At 36.9% G+C, this 20,786-nt stretch overlaps 1 protein-coding gene across 1 annotated transcript in view; it reads left to right on the forward strand.

Moving 5' to 3' along the window:
• Nucleotides 1–20,015, forward strand: part of LOC121370528 (DNA helicase B-like) — a 29,854-nt gene extending 9,839 nt beyond the window's left edge. The window contains exons 5-13 of the mRNA XM_041495817.1: nucleotides 929–1,101; nucleotides 2,896–3,293; nucleotides 4,925–5,074; nucleotides 7,924–8,582; nucleotides 9,813–9,897; nucleotides 11,529–12,021; nucleotides 13,005–13,163; nucleotides 17,771–17,989; nucleotides 18,657–20,015. Coding sequence (XP_041351751.1) covers nucleotides 929–1,101; nucleotides 2,896–3,293; nucleotides 4,925–5,074; nucleotides 7,924–8,582; nucleotides 9,813–9,897; nucleotides 11,529–12,021; nucleotides 13,005–13,163; nucleotides 17,771–17,989; nucleotides 18,657–19,121 — 2,801 coding nt within the window. The 3' untranslated portion in view covers nucleotides 19,122–20,015. The remainder of the gene's footprint in view (nucleotides 1–928; nucleotides 1,102–2,895; nucleotides 3,294–4,924; nucleotides 5,075–7,923; nucleotides 8,583–9,812; nucleotides 9,898–11,528; nucleotides 12,022–13,004; nucleotides 13,164–17,770; nucleotides 17,990–18,656) is intronic.
• Nucleotides 20,016–20,786: the final 771 nt, after the last annotated feature.

Raw genomic sequence — 20,786 nt, forward strand, 5'->3', positions numbered from 1 at the left:
TAATTTGGCAAATTTTCTGCTGAACCACAGCCAGAGCTATCCCTGCTTAAAGTGCATGCATTTGATTAGGAAATAATATGAAACTTTTTCCACTGCAGATACAATGTCTGAGTGAGATCCAGCTCAGTCGGTAGAATGCTCACCTGAGGTGCTTTGGTTGCAAGGTCAAACCCCCTTGGTGGACTCCTTCTCTGTTTGGGTTCCTTCCCCTCCAAACCAGGAAGGAAATGTTTTATTTAACGACGCACTCAACACGTTTTATTTACGGTTATATGGCGTCAGACATATGGTTAAGGACCACACAGATATTGAAGGTGGAAACCCACTGTCACCACTTCATGGGCTACTCTTTTCGATTGGCAGCAAGGGATCTTTTATATGCACCATCCCATAGACAGGATAGCACATACCACAGCCTTTGATGTACCAGTCGTAGTGCACTGGCTGGAACGAGAAATAGCTCAATGGGCCCACTGACAAGGATCGATCCCAAACCGACCTCGCATCACACGAGCGCTTTACCACTGGGCTACGTCTTTTCCCCCTCCAAACCAGTGCTCCATGACTGGCATATCAAAGGCCATGTTATGTGCTGTCCTGTCAGCGGGAAAGTTCATTTAAAAGATTCCTTATTGCTAATCCATGGAAAGATGTAGCGAGTTGCCTCTAATACTATATTTCGGAATTATCAAATGTTTGACATCCAGTAGCCCGTAGTTAATAAATCAATGTGATCTAGTTGTGTCGTTAAACAAAACCAACTTTTTACAATGTATAAACATAGCATTTGGCTGTCTGTAGAATTTTAAACAAAAGACTGGGGAGGGGGAGGTATAATTGTTCTGTGAACACATTAGTTCATATCCTATGAATACTTTGAAGTTTTGTATATGGGTTATTATTTTATTTATCTTTTCAAATATTTTAGGGAAGGGCAAGATGGTAAGATTTTCTCTGATGTTTCCAAACTTATTTAAGATGGCATGCAGGCTGTTGCCATATTACCTGTTGAAGCTGGTTACAAGTGACTATGATGAAGAAAAGTGCACAGAGCTTGATGAAGTAATCCGTAATTCCCCTTGGGTGTTTGGTTTCAAACAAGTAAGTAAATGTGTTTTAATAATTATTATTGGACAAGTTAGTAAAAAAAAACACTAACACAAAATGTGGTCAGGCTCTAATCTAGCCCACTAAATGGTGCTATTTCTTCACCGAAAGTCTGCTCAAGTTGCCGACTTATATTTTGGACCTAATCCCATTTAAAAAATAAAACCACACAAAAGGTGTCAAGACTCTGGTCTTGTTTACTGTCATAGCTCAATTAAACTTTGTCTGTTTGTTGTTTTACTTTGGTGCAAGGCTGTACATCAGAGGCTTTTCGTAACATCAGCAGGGCTTCTAGAATTTTTAAAAAATATACCAGCCATGGGATCAGTGATTTAAAAAATCTACTAGCCACGATTAAAAATTCACTAGCCCTACTTTACTTTAAAGTTAATACAATTTTACTAAATAATAGTAATAATCAGATATGTCACCAAAAGAGGGAGATAGAGCTTAAAATCACTAACATTGGGGGGTTGGGGTGGGTTCAGGATATTCATATTTACAAAACATTTTACAAAAAACAAAGTCACTAGCCGTTGGGCATGGCAATAGTACTTATTTACTAGCCCAACATTGAATATCACTAGCTATGGGAGTGGGGCTACCATAATCTAGAAGCCCTGGGTCAGTCAAGCATTGTTTGGTTCTGGGCCAGATTTATTTTGGTAATGCCAGAAAATACTCATTATCACTTTCATTTCAACATAACAATGACATATTAATTAATAGTTACTTAATACTCCTATCCCAACCGATGCCCAGTGATTGGGGTATAAAAGTCTGTGGTGTGTCAACTTTTCGCTAATTGCTCATTTTAAAAACAATTGGCAAATTTTATTTTAATTTAGAAAAAAAATTGCATGTAATAATTATTATTTTATTAATAACTTTAGAAAATAACTTGGTGTTTGTCATTTTTAAAGTTTAAATAGGTGATTTGGTTCACCTAGATCTAGCCTTGTTTGTGTTGTCCTGTCCCTGGGAGAGGGTGTATAATATCCTTTGTTGCTGTTCAGTAGGGGTAACCTGCTGGTATATATGGTAGAAGCTGGTTTCCTCTCTCACTATCTTTCTCGTTCTAGCCAGTGCACCATGACTGGTATACCAAAGGCTGTGGTATGTACTATCATGGTGCATATAAAAGATCCCTTGCTGCTTATCGAAAATAGCCCATTAAGTTGTGACAGCGGGTTTCCTCTCACAATATCTGTGTGGTCCTTAACCATATGTCTGATGCCATATAACTGTAAATAAAATGTGTTGAGTGAGTCGTTAAATAAAACATTTCTTTCTTTTTCTTTCTCTCACTATCTAAAACTAAATATCAAAACAGAATTTAGGATTTTAATGCTACCTGGAAGTTGTCGTTGTCTTTATTTTTTTAACAAAAAGCAAATATGAATCCTCCATTTAAGACCTGTCAGGGCTAGCTCTGGGTAAGCAAACAATTTCACCAAATCATCTATTTAAACTTCACAAACTGCAAAAACGCAGTTATTTCTTAATAAAATAACAATTATTACATCAAATGTATTCCCCAAAGTAAAATAAAATTCACCAAAGTAAAATAAAATTCACCAAAGTCAAATCAAAGTAAAATAAAATTCACCAAAGTAAAATAAAATTCACCAGTTGTTTTTAAAATTAACAATTGGCAAATTTGGTGAGTGCCAAAGCTAGCCCTGCATGTAAAATTTCTCTTCTTTTTTTTGGTCCAATATCATTGAGTCTTGTTTATTTAAATTTCAACATTTTTTTTTTTTTTTTTTTTTTTTTTTTTTTTTTCAGATTCTGTCACGTGAATACAATCTCACAGGGATGGAAGCCAATATTTCTATGTTTGAGACATCTGGCATTATCAACGATGTTCCTCCTGTAGAGCGAGACGCTCTCTACCTTTACAACGCTCTCAAGCTGGATGCCCGGCAGAGGGGTCACACCTACTTCCCGCTGCAAAAACTCAAGTATTCTGAGCGTTATTTCAAACAGTATGTTGTGAGGAAGTGGAAAAAGGCTCTCGAGTTTCTCGAAGCCAACCATGTGATTTACATAGAACCCGAAGGCAAATGTCAAAACATATTCCTCTACTCCAACTGGAAGGCCGAACGTGACGTAGCAGACGGACTGAGGAGTCTGCTGGTCAGAGGGACGAGAGATCCACCGAAATGGAAAGTGGACTTTTCCAGGTTAGTTTAAAGTTAAAGTTTGTTTAATAACACCATTAGAGCACATTGATTTATTAATCATCGGCTATTGGATGTCAAAACGTTTGATAATTCTGACATGTAGTCTTTAGAGAGGAAACCTGCTACATTTTACCATTAGTAGCAAGGGATCTTTGATATACACCATCCCACAGACAGGATAGCACATACCACGGTCTTTGATATACCAGCCGTGGTGCACAGGTGCACTGGCCCACCGACGGGGATCGATCCTAGACCGATCGTGGAACAAGCAAGTGGTTTACCACTGGGCCACATCCTGCCCTGGTTAGTTTAAAGAGAATGTCCTGAGTTTGCTACTATTTGTAACCCACAGAGCAGTGTTAATAACTAAAATTGCATGTCAGATGATTTTTCTTGTTTGGAATATCAGTGTCTGAGCCCATAATTTCAAAGCAATCTTAGCCTACGAAATTGTAAAATCACTGTAAGCTATGACATCACTATGGTGTGTGCTGTAGTGACGTCACAACCTATGATGGTTTTACGATTTCGCAGCGCTAAGATAGCTTCAAAAATATGGGCCGTGGATTATACGAGGTGTTTTTGATTGCCTGAATGTTTCTAGAAGCAGAGACTACCTTTTTCCTGCCAATAATGTTTTATGTATGATTCTTTTTAATATATATTAGGAAGTAAAGTGAAGTTTTAGCTATTACAAACATTAGGATAACCAGAAACACGCTGAATATACCGACACTGATATTCTAAACAAGAAAATGTAATTTTAGTTGTTCCGTTAGTCATAAACATTTCACAGAGGAGCAAACTCGGGACATTTCCTTTAAATAATGGATTATTTAAATTGTTATTAACGCTAACAGGCCTCTCCATGACAGGTGAGAAGGGATTCAAATCTACCTCATACTTATCCAAGCTTAGACATATGGGCTCCCAATTTTGTATGTGTGGGGGTGGGGGAGCAAATTAAATGTGCCCAAATTAAACGAAAAAAATGGCCAAATCTGGATGATAATGTTTATTCATGTTTGCATTACTACCTGACAGTTATATAGGGTTACAAACAAATCACTACACATCTAATATTATGATGAAAATACATTGTGAAAATGTTTCAGGCCAGCTTATTTTGCTCAAACCAGGCCATCGTTTTTGCCCTAATACAACAATTTATCCCAGATCCTTCACCCATATTTTTGAAGCAATCTTAGCCTACGAAATTGTAAAATCATTGTAAGCTGACATCACTATGGCATGTGTTGTAGTGACATCACACCCTACAATGGTTTTACTATTTCATAGTGCCAAGATAACTTCGAAAATATGGGCCCAGTGTCTTGTGCTTATTTATCCAAGTATGAAAAGTAGGCAGTGTTTCTGCACTCACCTTACATTATTTTGCTTTATTCAATGCTAATGATTTTAGATGTGTTAAAATACTCCTCTGACATAAAATGTCTTGTCTGAAAATATTATCAGTAGAGCTATGGATTGCTCTCCTGCCATTTTTGCAAATATCAAGATTTCTAATCTTATAAATGAAAACACCAGCCATCCTATTATTATATCTTGCTTTTATTTTGGTGTGAGTTTTTTTTTCAAGCGTATGTATAATCTTATTTCACATCTAGTGCTGACTTTGAAGCGATTCGAAAGGATCAAGACCAGTGGTTAGCGACCCATCTGGTGAGTAACTCTCCAGTCACTGTGCTGTCTGGGAAAGGAGGGTGTGGCAAGACTACTGTTGTGACAAAGACTCTGGAACATATCTGCAAACAGAGGTATGGGGAAATATAAATTAACATCTCTTCCAGAATTGATCACGTTGGTATGATGTATGATGGGAGTCACTGTGTAGTTTTGGTGTTTGAATGTCTGTCCATTTGTCCCATACAGTGGAACCTCGTTAGTCCAGACAGTATGGTTATTAAAAAAAACGTCCGGATTACTGAAATGTATGTGATGAGTAACCTCCCTTGATTCACAAACAAAATAAAAACCAAAATAAAAATGAAAAATCTTTATTTTTTTGTTGTTGTGCCGTACTGCAAACGTCGTTTACATCAATGGTTCACAAAGTACTCTGTGATAGCTGGTTGTCTGAACAGTTTAGTGCAAACAAGTTTTGCATTCTGAGAAGAGCATCGCCTCAAAGTACCTTAAGAGTGATTCAATGTTTTTCTTGGCTTCCTTTACTGAAGGGGTTGGCATAGGAGTTGGAGAATTCCTGCATCCATTGGCTGTATGTAAAATACACCCATCCCCCATAACATGATACAGTGAAACCCCTCAAAACCGGACCCTCAGTAAACCGGAATTCCCTCAAAATCGGAGGTTTTACACGGTCCAGTTATTTGAGTATCTTTTAACACTAAAATTTACCCCTCTACCCCGGAAACCCCTCTAAACTGCACCAGACGAAATTATCCAGTCCCATTGTGTTCCTTTAGTACAATTTTTACCTCAGAAAACCAGACTGTCACACCAACGTCAATCATTACTGCTTTACTTCCACTTTGAATACCCACTCAGCCGATACCGTGATTGCGTACATAGAGCTATTTACATGTACACATGCTCCGGTGTCACTGTTGTGCAGTTGACAAATACTAATTAAGGGATTAGTTACTATCAGGGGTGGGGAAAAGCCCCTTTTCCCCGGTCTGGGAACAATTATCGATCTCCGAGACCGATATTATTTTTTAAAAACGTATGTTTGCCGGTCCCACTTCTGTCATTCTTGTCGGTCCAAAGCATGTGTCTGTTTTTATTACTGGGGAAAATTTACTTTTTTGGCGGTGCATCTGCACGTGTTTATTTGTCTACATAAATAAACTGATGTGGATTTTGATTCTCAAGACTTGAACCGGTCCCAAATTTAATATAAAAAAATAGTCACTTCCACCAATGCACTAGGCATTCGTTCAAATCCGCAGAGACGGTCACGAGATTAAACAGTCGTTAACAATAACACCATTCTTGGTGAGAAAGCTATCACGGCATTTACACTCCAATTAAAACAAAAGACCCAGAGTTTGCAATTGGTTACAATCATTGTCCTGTCACGGTGGAAGTGTCATTGCAATCAACATCTGTGTACAGAGGCCTGTCGGATCGAGTGTCAAAAGAGTCCCGACAAAATTGCAAGAGGTCTTTGTGAAGTGAACACTGCTTTAAAAGAACATAAAATCTACTGAAATAATCTATAAATGTATTTATTGTGGAATATTCAGTGTAGTGTATCTAATAATTATAAAGGTCTTGAAAATTATAAATGGTTTCAACTTTTGTTGTTGTTGTTGTTGTTGTTATGATAACTTGAGCCGATAGAGGTCAAGTGATTGGTCAGCCAATTAGCAACGTCGTTAGTAATCAGTTAGTCTAAACATGTGCTAGATGAAGCTGTCAGAAGACTGAATGGTGTCATACCTGCTCTTTGTGAGTGTTTTGTACAATAAATTGAATCGAAATTACTGAATACTCGTACTTATATACATATAATTTATATTAATTTTTATTTATTCCATTGGGCTAAATGTACAAACTGACAAATGTTTTTTTCTTTTCTTCATGTTTTGATGGGTTTTTTTGTTCGTGATTACTATATCAGCAGAGAACACCAACAAACGGTTTACCTCAATACTGAAACCTCTGTAAACAAGATACCCCTCAAAACCGGACTTTTTTCTTGGTCCCATGGCTGTCCGGTTTTGAGGGGTTTCACTATATATACATTTTCAATCTATGATAGAATAGATGACTTTGCTTTGGTCGATAGCAATAAAATATATTTTTAAATGTTTAGGAGGCATGATTGATTTATGGCCACTGAATCATGATACATACATGTCATAAATATTATTAAAGTCATTGACCTTAACAGTAGAGGAATGTATATACACCTTTTCTGTTACTTGGTAAAAAATGGAGTAATTGCTGAAAATATTTTACACAGCCTAATAACTAGCATATTGGGATATGATTCGTATTGCAACCCAGGTATCAGGATACTTATCTTATTACAACTTACTCGTATTGTTACACCCCTAATATGCCCCTTCCCTACTTCATGTATCATCCCTTCAGGCCTGAAGAGCTTTGCACATTGTATTTACCATAGTTTGACACCCAATAGCCGATGTGGCGAGACGTAGCCCAGTGGTAAAGTGTTCGCTTGATGCGCGGTCAGTCTAGGATCGATCCCCGTCGGTGGACCCATTGGGCTATTTCTCGTTCCAGCCAGTGCTCCACAACTGGTATATCAAAGGCTGTGGTATGTACTATCCTGTCTGGGATGGTGCATATAAAAGATCCCTTGCTGCTAATCGAAAAGAGTAGCCAATGAAGTAGCGACAGTGGGTTTCCTTTCTCAATATCTGTGTGGTCCTTAACCATATGTCTGACGCCATATAACCGTAAATAAATTGTGTTGAGCGTGTCGTTAAATAAAACATTTCCTTCCTTCCTTCCCAATAGCCGATGTATTTTTCGCGCTGGAGTGTCGTTAAACATTCATTCAGCTTTGCACAATACACATTTTATTCCCAATACTAATACATGTTGAAATGATATTCACAATAACACTTATCTACTAATCTCTGTGTATCTCAAATATATCTTTCCATTCTAGCGAAGCTTTACTCGGTTCGGTGTTGATTGAACGACAGCTGTCTGAATGTGATGCAGCTAACACACCAGACGATGACGTGACCCATTACGACGTCGCAATGCAGACATCCATTGACAAACAAGAGAAAGATTGTCTGTCGGACACTATGCTCGGCAGTCAGATTCTTCTGACGGCACCCACGGGGAAAGCTGCCAACCTGCTCGGCCACAAAGCGAACCTGAAGTCCTGCACACTGCACAGTATTATCATGAGTTACAAGATGCACTGCATCGAGCGACAGAAACGAAGGAAGGAGGGAAAGGACCCACCAGTGTGGACGCACAGCGGTAAGAAAGTCTTAGTTGTCGACGAATGCAGTCTAGTTTCCGTGGGAACGTTTGCAACTGTGTTGAACATTCTGCTTTCCCAGTGTCAGCTGAGCAAGATTGTCCTGTTGGGGGACATTCGACAGTTGCCGTCCATCGAGCCAGGGAACTTTCTCACGGACATCTTCCACTTGTTTCAGTGTTTAGGCTTCGGGATTGAGCTACGAACGAACCATCGGGCAGAGTCGCAGCTGATTGTGGAGAACGCAACGAGAATCTCAAATCAACAGAGTCCGAGTTTTGATTCTATGAGGAAATTTCATCTGCTTGTTCCGGAGGTTGAAGATGATCATTGTAAGAAATTAGTTACAACAAAAACTATATATATATATATATATCCCACAATCATACATTGTATATATTGGCAAGATATGATGATATCTATATTTTCGGTCACTGACCTAAAATATAGGTCACGTGACATAAGCCCTACTCAACTCGAGTATTTAAGAGTAGATTTTTAATAAACCTACTCTTTAAATCATTTGTTGAAGTACAGTAAATACAAATAACTTTTAGTTTTACTATAACAATACAAAACTTGTATATTTATTTATGAATTAGAGTTTACAAACTTTTTTTTTAATGTGACAGAATGTAGCTAGTGTCTTACAAATAATGACATCATGTATCTTATATGACGTCATATGGCAAAAGCCTTGCTACGTTGACAGTACTCTATTTGCGCACACAAAACTGGAATAAATAATAATTTTCCAAATATTCCTGTTGGATTGCAGATTAAAAGAATAACTGGTTACTGTGTTAAAATATTGGGCAGGTCAAATGGCGAATGCAGCTTGGCAGAGCCTCGACTCATTTGCCATTCTAACCTACCTTATACTAGCCTCCATTCTAAATGTCTTTTGTCAGTTATTTCAGATTCAGTCATACCAAAGTACAAAATAAATTGATTCTCAGACAAATTCTTTTTTTATTTCGTGAGGGAGGATTTATTATTTTATTTTTTACAGTGATATAGGTCACTAGAAATTTGCAGCTCGTACCTAAGTTTATAAATATATTCTGTTCATAATTAAAATAACATATTGTGACATAATGACTTGATTTAATGGAAACATTTTAACATTGTTTCAAATTTCCTATCTTTGAGGGTGTTTATGTAAATATTCTCATAGAATACCTGTAGTTTGAATAAAAAAATTCATCACAGCCCTTATTATTCAATGCACCATGACCTGAGCATCAATTCTTTTCTTACTGTTTGTGAGTATTACTTTTTGAATTACATGTATATCTTAACCATTGTACATAAAAATAGAACATTTTTGTTTGTTGTTTCCATGTGCTACGATCCATATTTGCCACCCAAAAAACACTAAATGTTGCAGTATTAATCTGGTTTACAGTAAAAAAAACAAAAAACATCTGTTGATTTTTTCAAAAAACTAATTTACTGCTCAATTATTTGAAACTTGGGTTTGGCAACTGATTTTTTAATTAATTAATTTTTTTAATTTTTTTCTTAAATGACTTAGTTTTACAGCAGTACCGTTTTTGCAGATCGAGATGTTGTGGTGAGGAAATTACTCAAGGACTCTCCTGCTGTCAAGGATCACGTGACTTCTCAGTTTGTGTCCTTCAGAAAGTGAGTTGTACCACAATGTCAAAACTGGAAGTTAGGTCACAAATACGATATCGATAGTTTTATAAACACTGTCTATAAGCAGGGCTCACCCTGTCCATTGCCAAATTAGCCAATTTCAAAATTTTATTCAAAGTGGCTACAACATTTAGTGTTTGGCAACTAAAATTTTCTGTAATTTACCCGGTAACCAGTTTTGAATAATAATTAAAAAACCACTCTTTTGGGCACAAGGTTTATCATCTTGACTTTGGTGCAATCTAAAAGCCTAACTTATATATCTTTATTGCATTCAAATTCTGTACATCTTTTCTATAAATCATCCATGGGCTATTTGATAAAAATTAGAAATACACTTTCCCAATGTTTTGTCACCTCAGACTGAATTGAGTGCCTCTCAAAAACAAAGGGACCATGAGATGTAGCCCAGTGGTAAAGTTTTGATCTAAGATCGATCCCTGTCGGTGGGCCCATTGGGCTAACCAGTGCACCACGACTGATATATAAAAGGCTGTGGTATGTACTATCCTGTCTGTGGGATGGTGCATATGAAAGCTCCCTTGCTACTAATGGAAAAATGTAGCGGGGTTTTCTCCCTAAGACTTAATGTCAAAATTACCAAATGTTTGACATCCAATAGCCGATGATAAATGAATCAATGTGCTGTAGTGGTGTCCTTAACCTTTAGACTACTGGATTAATTTTTAACAAAAACCACGTTGAGTGGGTACAAGTTTATAATTTTTACTCACATATATTCACTCAAATGTTTCATAAATACATGAAATAAAGTTCATATATGAATCGGTAAGTATTATTTTCGTGTCTTTTTTTGTAATTTTTATTGTTTTAGATCGGCTAATGGTGGTTAAAATTAGGCAAAAAATCGAAAAAGTTGCGTTTACTTACGGGCATTTGTGGCCAGCTGTCCAGTATTTATGTCCATTATTCCCGATAACCGTGGTTTTCTGACCAGAATTTTTTTTAAAACCCGAATACGATTCATATTGCAATATTTGGGTATGTTGTTGGTAAAATGATCAAATTTATTATTAAATTAGCTGTTACAATCAGCTATCGATCCCTGAAAATTACCGCGACGTGCCGCCATTGTTGTCAAGCGAAAATACTTGCCGAAAACCACTTTTTGAACTCAAAATTTCAAGGTATTTTCAATTGAAAAAATCAAAACAAAAACCACCATTTTGAAAAAAATCATTTTTCTTTAATTATATTTCCGTTTCCGGTGAGTGTCGTGTGCAAAACGGCGGGAAATATGAATTGGGGAATGCACTGTATACAGTGTACAGTATATCGACTGACGTGACGTCGGGCGAGATATCTCGCCTGCAGTAGTCAGAAGGTTAAACAAAACAAACTTTCCTCTTTTTTCAGTCATTATGATGCTGGTTCATTTAGCAGGTCAGCTGCTATATGTGACACAGCCTGAAAGCCGATGATAAGTGAATCAATGTGCTCTAGTGGTGTCATTATAAATAAAATATTTATTTTTATTACCCCCAAAACGCCTGCACAGAACCATTTAGCATTTAATCAATACAAATTATGTCGCATATTTGAATAGCTTTATAAATACAAACATAATTATTGTGTTATTAACGTCTTGCTTCCAGGCGTGACTGTGAAGCGATCAATGAGATCTGCTGTAGACACTACAACCAGCACAGTCTGAAAACGCCCAAGAACAAACTGGACTTCAAGGTTGGAGACAAAGTCTGCATGACAAAAAACGGCTCCATCGTAAACCATCTGAATCGACTGCCGGAGAACATCGAAGAGGAAGCACAAGAACTAGCCGATCCTAACAGGACAATTTCAGTTTTAACTCCAGCTAAGTGGACACACACTAGAAATAATATTTCAGTCAGTGAGAAACTGGACTCTACGTCGTGCAATGATTCAGTCAGCCAGGAGCGTGGAGTTTTGGGCCGAGAGTCTAGAGAGCCTGGATCCGCCAGCAAGAAGCCGATGCCAAGCCGAGGATACGTGTTTGGAGATGTTTCCAAGGGCAGTAATGTAGAAACCAAGGAGAAGGCGTGTCAGACAGCCAGTATGGGTAACGCTGAAGTGAAACTCAGCAATGGAGAAGTGTTTTTCATTACCGACGTGAGTTGACCGATCTCTGAAAGTTGCGAGAACGATGGTTTTCATTGTGTATCACTCAATAGGTCCAATTTTGCGTAACACCATTTTTGGGTGTGTGTTAAATTTAGGACATCGTTCACATGGTCATTATGGGTTATGCACAAGAGAAGTGAGTTACCTGAATTTGTTTAGTTTTTTGCATCGCCCATAAATGGTTTGTGCACATTTTCAGTACAGTACGGTACAGTAGTTGCAGATTTTTGAATATTTAAAACTAGTTTTTATTACTGGTACAGATCAAATGACATTTTCGTTAAAAAGTAATAACAGTTGTGTGTTTTGCGTTAGTAAAGAGTGCGGAAGCAGGGCTACCTCTAACACTTGCCAAATTCACCAATTGCCAATTTTAAAAACAGTTGGCAGATTTTGTTTTTAATTTGACGAAGACAATTTGTGTAATATTTAATATTTTTTTGGGAGAATAGCTATAGGTTTTGCATTTTTGAGATAATTCAGCACACATTTCTGATCACCCAGAGTTAGCCCTGGGAAGTGACACAAGATTGTTACTTAAAGTTAAATGCACCTTACTAAAACAAAACACTCATTATTAGTGTTTTATAATTAAATATATACATGTATATAAGTTTAAATTTTCTTTGATGTGTGCTCATTTATAATAACACTGCTTTCTACCAAAATTTCAATGTAGCTTATATTGTATTATTTTTTTGATTCCTGTCGGTAGGCCCATTGGGCTATTTCTCGTTCCAGCCAGTACACCACGACTGGTATATCAAACACTATGGTCTGTGGGATGTTACATATAAAAGAATAAAAGATCTCTTGCAGTTAATGCAAAAATATAGTGGGTTTCCTTTCTAAGACAATATGTTAAAATTATCAAAATTGTTTGACATCCAATAGCCAATGATTCATAAATCAATGTGCTCTAGTTGTGTCGTTAAACAAAAAACAAACTTTCAAATTCACTCTTATTTTAGGATGTAACAGAAGAAGATAAACAAGGAAAGAGGCATCGATTCTTGACTTTGTCTGACCAGGATAAAGATCGGGAAAAGATTGTGTGTGCCAGGTTTTACGACTTGAGGAAAGAATGCAAAATAAAGCATGCTTGGGCCAGGACAATACATACATATCAGGTAGCATTTGAACATATTTTATTTTTACATTTTTAAAACAAATACCGGGTAAATGAATATTTTGACCCAAGGTAGGCCATGATACGACAGTTGAAAAACCAAGGTGAGTGAAAAATTGCACACCTCAAAATGCTTAGGCAAGTGAAAAATCGCACTCATCAAAATGCTAAGATGAGTGAAAAAAGCATTATTAATTTATGAAATAATTAGTACATGTAAATGTAGAGACATATATGTTGCAAAAATGAACCAATAAACCAATAATGTTTTCTTTTAAAGGCATACTGTCACATATTTAAGGACCTTATTTCTCTAAAAATGGATAATAAATAAAAATTACATTAATTGTTGGAAAACAAATCTAGCTATTGCATCACTTTAACTGAACCATAATGGAATGAAATCCATATCAACCCTCTTGGCAATTTTAGTTTTTGAATTATGGACCATTGCCATAATTCAATTATTTTTTACAAAATATCATATCAGTATGGTGGTTATGAAGATGGTTGAATGAAGTACATTTAGGGACAAATCAAATAATTTTTGTTCAGGTAATACAATCAAATCCGCTTATTTGGATGTGCCTCGTGCAACAAAATTATATTCAAATAAGCGGCATATTCAATAAACTGAAGAAACAATTTCGACATACAATATACCCAATTAAGACCTCTTGTTGATTTATGCAAACCCTAATTACGATTCTCCCAATTTGGGCCTCATGAAATGTGGAATTTTCGTCAGAAACCGGTAAGTATTTTGTGTTAATAAAATACCGATTCCAAGTTCCATATTGTGACTCTGATACATTATCAAGTTTGTCTATAAACTTGATAAATACAAGAGGCAACAGTTAATGCCGTTTGTACCCTAGAAGTAGAAGTGACTAAACATCTAATGACCCAGATAAAACCACCGGAAGCTCAATTAGACTGGCCACAGTCAAATAATTAAAAGGCCGTTATTAACTTCTTGATAATTAAACGGCCATTATTAACTTTGTACATTTGTAAATCAAATGCAACAAGACCCCACCCCCACCACCCAATATAATCTTGAATAAGTAGTCATTACCATGTTCTGTGTTTTACCAGGATGTCTATCTGACTATTATCTGTGTGCATTTGTAACTGATTTGACAGGTAAACTAGACTGGCCAAAGTCAAATAAGTGAAAGGCCATTATTCAATGTAACAGAAGGAAAAACACAAACACAAACGCTAATATCGGGCCCGATATTGCAATGTCTTTTTGTCTGGCGACGGAAAACCATTCTGATAAGGCCTTCTCCACATTGGCTGCTTTTCCCGTTCTCTGTCTATTTCGTTCTGGGTTAGCATTGGCGAGATACTGGGCACATATCTCGTCGTATTTCTGAGCCAAAGATAAATCGTTTCGTTTCCGTTTATTTGCCATGTTGACATTGTGAAAAAAAAAAGTTCTTGTCAATATTTATAGCCAAAAGATGATTAATCCAACTTGCTAAGAAAATCTCCTACAACTTACCTTTTGTCGGCATTTAACAATTTAAACAGTAATCACCATAATCGGTCACCCCAAATGGAGCCTCACATTGTGAGCTGCAGAGGAAAAATCACGTGATCAAAAGATCCCGCTAAAAGTAACACTAGTAGCAAATGGCTTTTGTTTTGTTACTGTCACCGACAATTCATAGAGAAAAATATCTGACAAGTGTTTATTTATGGATTAAACATACACTGCTTCAAAAGTGGCCGACATGAGATTAAGGGATGCCTGCTTACGAAACGCACATAGCCGCCAACAAGGTGGGAATGACCGACTTTGATCCTTGATTGTCCTGCATTGTCTCAGCCATTAGGTCACATTTGAGATGAATCTCAGAGTTCGTGGATTAATTACGATGTAATTAGGAAATGTATTGATTAATAACGAGTCATCCGAAATAATTTAAGAAACAAGAAAACAAGTTTGTTGTAAGTCTTTTCTCTTTTTTTAACAATGAAATTAAATAAAATTAAAAGTATTCATTTCTGCATGTACGATAGTATGGTATTACATACGATCATAAATTTTACAAAAACACATCAAGTAACACAAACTTTCCTATGTTTTACATGCAATTGCCATTCGGCAAGGATAATTTTATATTCAAATATCCGAAAACACGTTAAAAAACACATCCAATTAACCGTTGGATTTTATATTCTCATAATGGCAAATGGTTCCGTGCAGGACAAACATATTCAAATATCCGAAATATACAATAATCCGACATCCAATTAAGTGGATTTGACTGTACTTTGTTAGACCATTAAATACATGTAGGTCAGTGGTCTGTGACAATATGCCTTTAATTTTATGTTGTTTGGTTCATTAGTGTAGTCCGACTTCTTATCCCTTTCAGGAATGGAGTTATAATAACTTATTAAAATATTTCAAGAGTAGTGCTATAGAAATATAATTATGACATACACTGATGCAGACAATTTGATTTTTTTAAATTACAATTCAATACTATTCAGATAATTTTATGTACACAATTATAGATACCTTTTCAGTGTTAGATTGTTTGATGAACGTGCAGCTAAACATGTGTAGGAATCAACTTGTCTTGAATTTCATTATTATGTACAATGAAACTTGATTAGGATAGTTGGAATGGAAAAACCCCTGGTTCTGAGAGGTGGTTCAATTAGAACTACGGCCCAACATCTCAGGTGTGCACTACCGACTGAATTAAATCCCTCAAATTATTAAAAACTATAATAGCTCGTTAAACGTAGGCCTACAATTAGTTCAATTGATAGTGTTGGTTGGGGCATTGACATTCAGGTGGCATTTTTAATTCAACAATTACACAACCAATCTCCCTCCCTCAACCTTTTGCAACACGTCATTTAACATACTACCAGTTACAAACGGCTCTGACATACATGTCAAGTCAGCATTACGTTATTGATCTAGAACGGTCCCAATGTTGTTGATAGAAAATATACAAACTCCGACAAAATCTGTCATTACAAAGGATTTTATTCCAAACGTGTGATGCCATAATAAAGATAATCTAAAAAATAACAACATAATTTGAGACACCATTATAAATGCGTAACAAGTAGACCAGCCTGTGCATGCAGTCAGAGTTCCACTGACCCCGATAGCTCTGATTGGTCAATATGCCACATAGTACTGTGCATCAAATCATGTTTCAGTCACATGGTCTGTGACTCACAAACAAAAATTAAATAGTCAGCTATGATCACTGATTACTATTACTATATTTTGTACATTTACAAATAACAGATGTACATTCATTAATACAAATATTTAAATGAAGTTTTATTTCTTTCTTTTTTTAAGATAATAAAAGAAGAAAAATAATAGACATAAAAAAAGACTTTTTTGTAAATGAGACCTAGGCCTATTCCTACATAGTATCATTTCTTTTCCTTCTTTTTCAGTCCGTCTACTTTTGAATTGTCTTTGTTGTAAACGAGACCTAGGCCTATTCCTACATACCTATTACCATTTCTTTTCCTTCTTTGTATTAGCAATGGTTGCAAAACAAGGCGTCGCATGTGATGTTTACTACCCTCATTTCCGACGTCTATTTTCGCCATAGTTGCTCAGACTCCAGTTCATATTTTCTTGGTTCTTGTCTGAATGTATAGCTCGGCTTCTATGGGTTAATTTCTTCAGGAAAACTTTTGAGTTTCCCACGAATACAGCGTCCATTACTGCTCATTGCCTTTGTTTTTAAAATATTTTTTGTTTTGATTCATGAGCACAGTCTAGAACCATTGAGTCATACTTGTTCTATTCTTGGGCGAACAATTTCACCAACTATATGAACTACATTGCACACTTCTGTGGTAACAGACTCCGGCCCATAGAGTCGTCGTCGTCATCGTCTCTTCCCCCCCCCCACACGTGCCCCCATTACTGAGTGTCTGTGGCACTCGATAAACCCCCAACTCTTACTCTGTCAGTTCCAACGCTTACTAGTACTTCATTTTGCAACCGCTGATTAGTCTGTCTACTTTTATTAAAGTTGTCTTTGTCTAAATTTCATTTCTTTTTTAAAGAAAGTAGAATGTTACACGCTTACCATCTTCGGGACCTCACGTAAGCTTTGTAAGCTAACAGTTATGAACTAATCGAGACAATTTTACCGACTTCGCCGATTTGTGTAAGCAACTATTTAATTCAATTCCTTTTCCTTTTTTTCATAACTATATGAGTTAGCATTATCAGACATTGTGATCTATTACTTTACAAAAGTGAACTGTTTCGAATTAATAATAAATTAAATTGGCAAAGGAATTTTTACCGGATTGGTACGTCTTCGAAGATGTCTGTTTAACCAGTGTTTTCAGATATGTATTGCAAAGATAAGTACCAGTCATATATTAAAAGTTTGCATTTTGTATTATCTTTAGCAATTGGGGAGTACCAATACTGATAGAGGGATCAGTACCCCTAGTGCCTCCGTTTGACTAATAAATATGTATACTAGTATCTTTTCACTGAAGTTGCGTTGGCAAAAATAAATGCTAATGCAAATTGTGATATCTTTGTCCATCTGACTGAACTTCTTTTTTTTTCCCTTTCATTTCTGTGCACAGGGTTCAGAGTCAAATACGGTTGTATATATCCTGGGAAACTGTGGCTTCCAGACCTGGCAGCATGTCTATACCGCAGTCACGCGAGGACGCAAGGCAGTGTATATCGTCGGCACTCCCTGTCGTCTCGACATGGCGGTAAAGCACAAGAATGAAACACGAAGGACCAGTCTCCGCGAAAAACTTTACAACTGTCTCTCAAGCCAGGAGGAATCCATCAAGGTAATGAGTTGTATAATTTATACATGTGTTAAACATGGTGATACATTGTAACATTGGTAATACACTCATGATGCATTTGAAAGAAGTAGCCAATGTGGCAGCAGCAGGTATATATGAGAGAGAGAGAGGGGGAAGGAGGTAGGGATGGATGGAGCGAGCAAGAGGGAGGGAGAGAGAAAGAGAGATAAATGACCATATGTTAAGACACCAACTAACCACAATTTAAAATGTGCTGAGGTGTCATTAAACAAATATTCCTTTACTTTCATTTATTGATTTACCGTTATTAGTCCACTACTGGTCCAATAATAGGGAACTATAAGTTTCGTCTCCATTGTCCGGTTTGTCCATCTGTCTTACGTTTCCGATGTTATATAACCGTAAATAAAATGTGTTGAGTGCATCGTTAAATAAAACATTTCCTTCCTTCATCCGTCTTACATAGTTTTCGTGATTATAATTTTTTGCAATGCCTCTCAGATATTGACCTGAAATTTTATGTATAGCCTTATTGTGTACTGTTACAAATGAAGTCTGACTTTCATGGCGATTTACCCAATTTTGACTTTTGGTCACTGAACTTAGGAGACAGGAAAACTTGTTGGGCCCGGTAAGGGACAATGTTTTGCTTTAGCAGTACTCTCAAAATGCTTTGTTTTAATTACAGTTATGTCAGGAAAGAATTCAGACCAGTCTGAGTGATTACAGTAAACGGAGTACACAGAGCTGTGAAAAATCACCACAGGAAAAAGCAGCCGTGGACCAACCACTGTTCGACAGTGACGACAGCTGGATGAAGGACATCGATAACAGCACGTACGGTCTGGAGCTGAACGACTTCGAAACGCTGTTTCCATCACAGACAGCCGAGGCTGGGGTGGATACTTTTGAGAACGGCAAAACTAATCCCTGTCACGAAACGTGCACCAGTTTCATTTCTGGAGATAACGCAGAAGGTCTACCTGAAGTAGATTCTGTGTCTGGGGATGGTGATGGCGTGGACGCTAAGTCAGTGAAACGACAAGCACTAGTAGAAGGCCTTCGAGAGGTAAAGATACAAACGCCTGTGACACCAGTGAGAAACATTTTGAGGCAACTTAGTCTGGATTTTTCCCTCTCTGAAGACAAGTGATAGTCATGTTGGGACTATAGACAACAGATATATTCGTACTGGGACTACAGACAATATATATATTCATACTGGGACTGTAGACAACAGATATATCCATACTGGGACTACAGACAACAGATATATCCATACTGGGACTACAGATAGTGGAGAGAAAATGGAACTGCAGATAACTGCTAAATAGACTAAAGGCGTCGCCACACAATATGAGTGCCTCTTACTAGAATAGTCAGTTGTATAGCAACCAATGGATTTGTAATGTTTGTCTTGTCAGTCGGCTAGTCTGTTTGCTATTCTCGTACAGCTGCTAGTGAGTGAGTGAGTGAATGAATGAATGAATGAATGAATGAATGAATGAATGAATGAATGAATGTTTAACAACACCCCAGCAAAACATTCATTCATTGATTCACTAGCAGCTGTACAAGAATGATTACAGCACTATTAGCAGCCGAGTCAGGAGAGGACAGTAGTCCGTTCAGTCATGATGAAACAATACTCACAAGGGTTGTTAATTGTGTGCCCACTGGGCCCACATGATCCTTTAATATTTATTTGGGTACTTTTTACACATATTTTTCAATTAATAGATTTTAGATATATTTTTAATACTATGTAATGTAATTATTATTTCAGCAGGAAATAAAATGTACTCTATTGCATGTAATATATTTCTGTGTGAAACATGTTGTTGGTGCTAACTGTTACTCATGAAGGTTGCATGTTCCCTGGCTAAAAATAGCACACACTTTATGGGGGGAGTAGTACATGAATAAGGTGGCAGGACATAGCCCAGTGGTACAGCGCTCGCCTGATGCGCCGTCGGTCTAGGATCGCTCCCCATCGGTGAACACATTGGACTATTTCTCGTTCCAGCCAGTGCTCCACAACTGGTGTAACAAAGGCTGTCGTATGTACTACCCTGTCTGTGGGATGGTGCATATAAAAGATCCCTTGCTGCTAATCGAAAAAGCAGCCCATGAAGTAGCGACAGCGGGTTTCCTCTCTCTCGATATCTGTGTGGTCCTTAACCATATGTTTGACATCATATAACCATAAATAAAATGTGTTGAGTGCATCGTTAAATAAAACATTTCTTTCTTTCTTTCAGTAGCGGTAACTTTAATCCAAGCAGGTTTCATAATCATGCAATTCATTTCAATTTAACTTGATATTCATGCCGATACCTCATTAAGGTTTAAGCATGCTGCCCTGGGCAAACATCTCGGCCGTTTGGTCGTTGGTGATTAATGAGAGACAAGTCAAGCACCTCGAACCATTAAAACTCTTGGTGAAATTTGATACTGCAGTATGTTTGCCATCTACGAATTAACACTTTAATACTGCAGTATGTTTGCCATATACGAATTAAAACTTTAATTTGGTGAATACATTTTATTATGAATTCGCCCACAAAATTGTTTTTTGTTTGTAGACGCTTTTAAATTTGAATTAAGCTTCAAATTTTTGTGACCAAATTTTCAAACCAGATTATTGGGATACAGCTTATATCCTGCTGATGGAAAAGAAACATAAAAAGAAAGAAATAAGGGAATACATGCAATTGTAGACCAAATTTAATTCACTGCTAGCTTAGTAATGTCTGTATGTCGTACAAAGTTGTAATGTGAGATTGAATCTTAGTTGCGTTGAATTGATTGCCTGTAA

Source organism: Gigantopelta aegis, chromosome 4 (assembly GCF_016097555.1).
Source record: "Gigantopelta aegis isolate Gae_Host chromosome 4, Gae_host_genome, whole genome shotgun sequence".
Taxonomy (NCBI): Eukaryota; Metazoa; Mollusca; class Gastropoda; order Neomphalida; family Peltospiridae; genus Gigantopelta; species Gigantopelta aegis.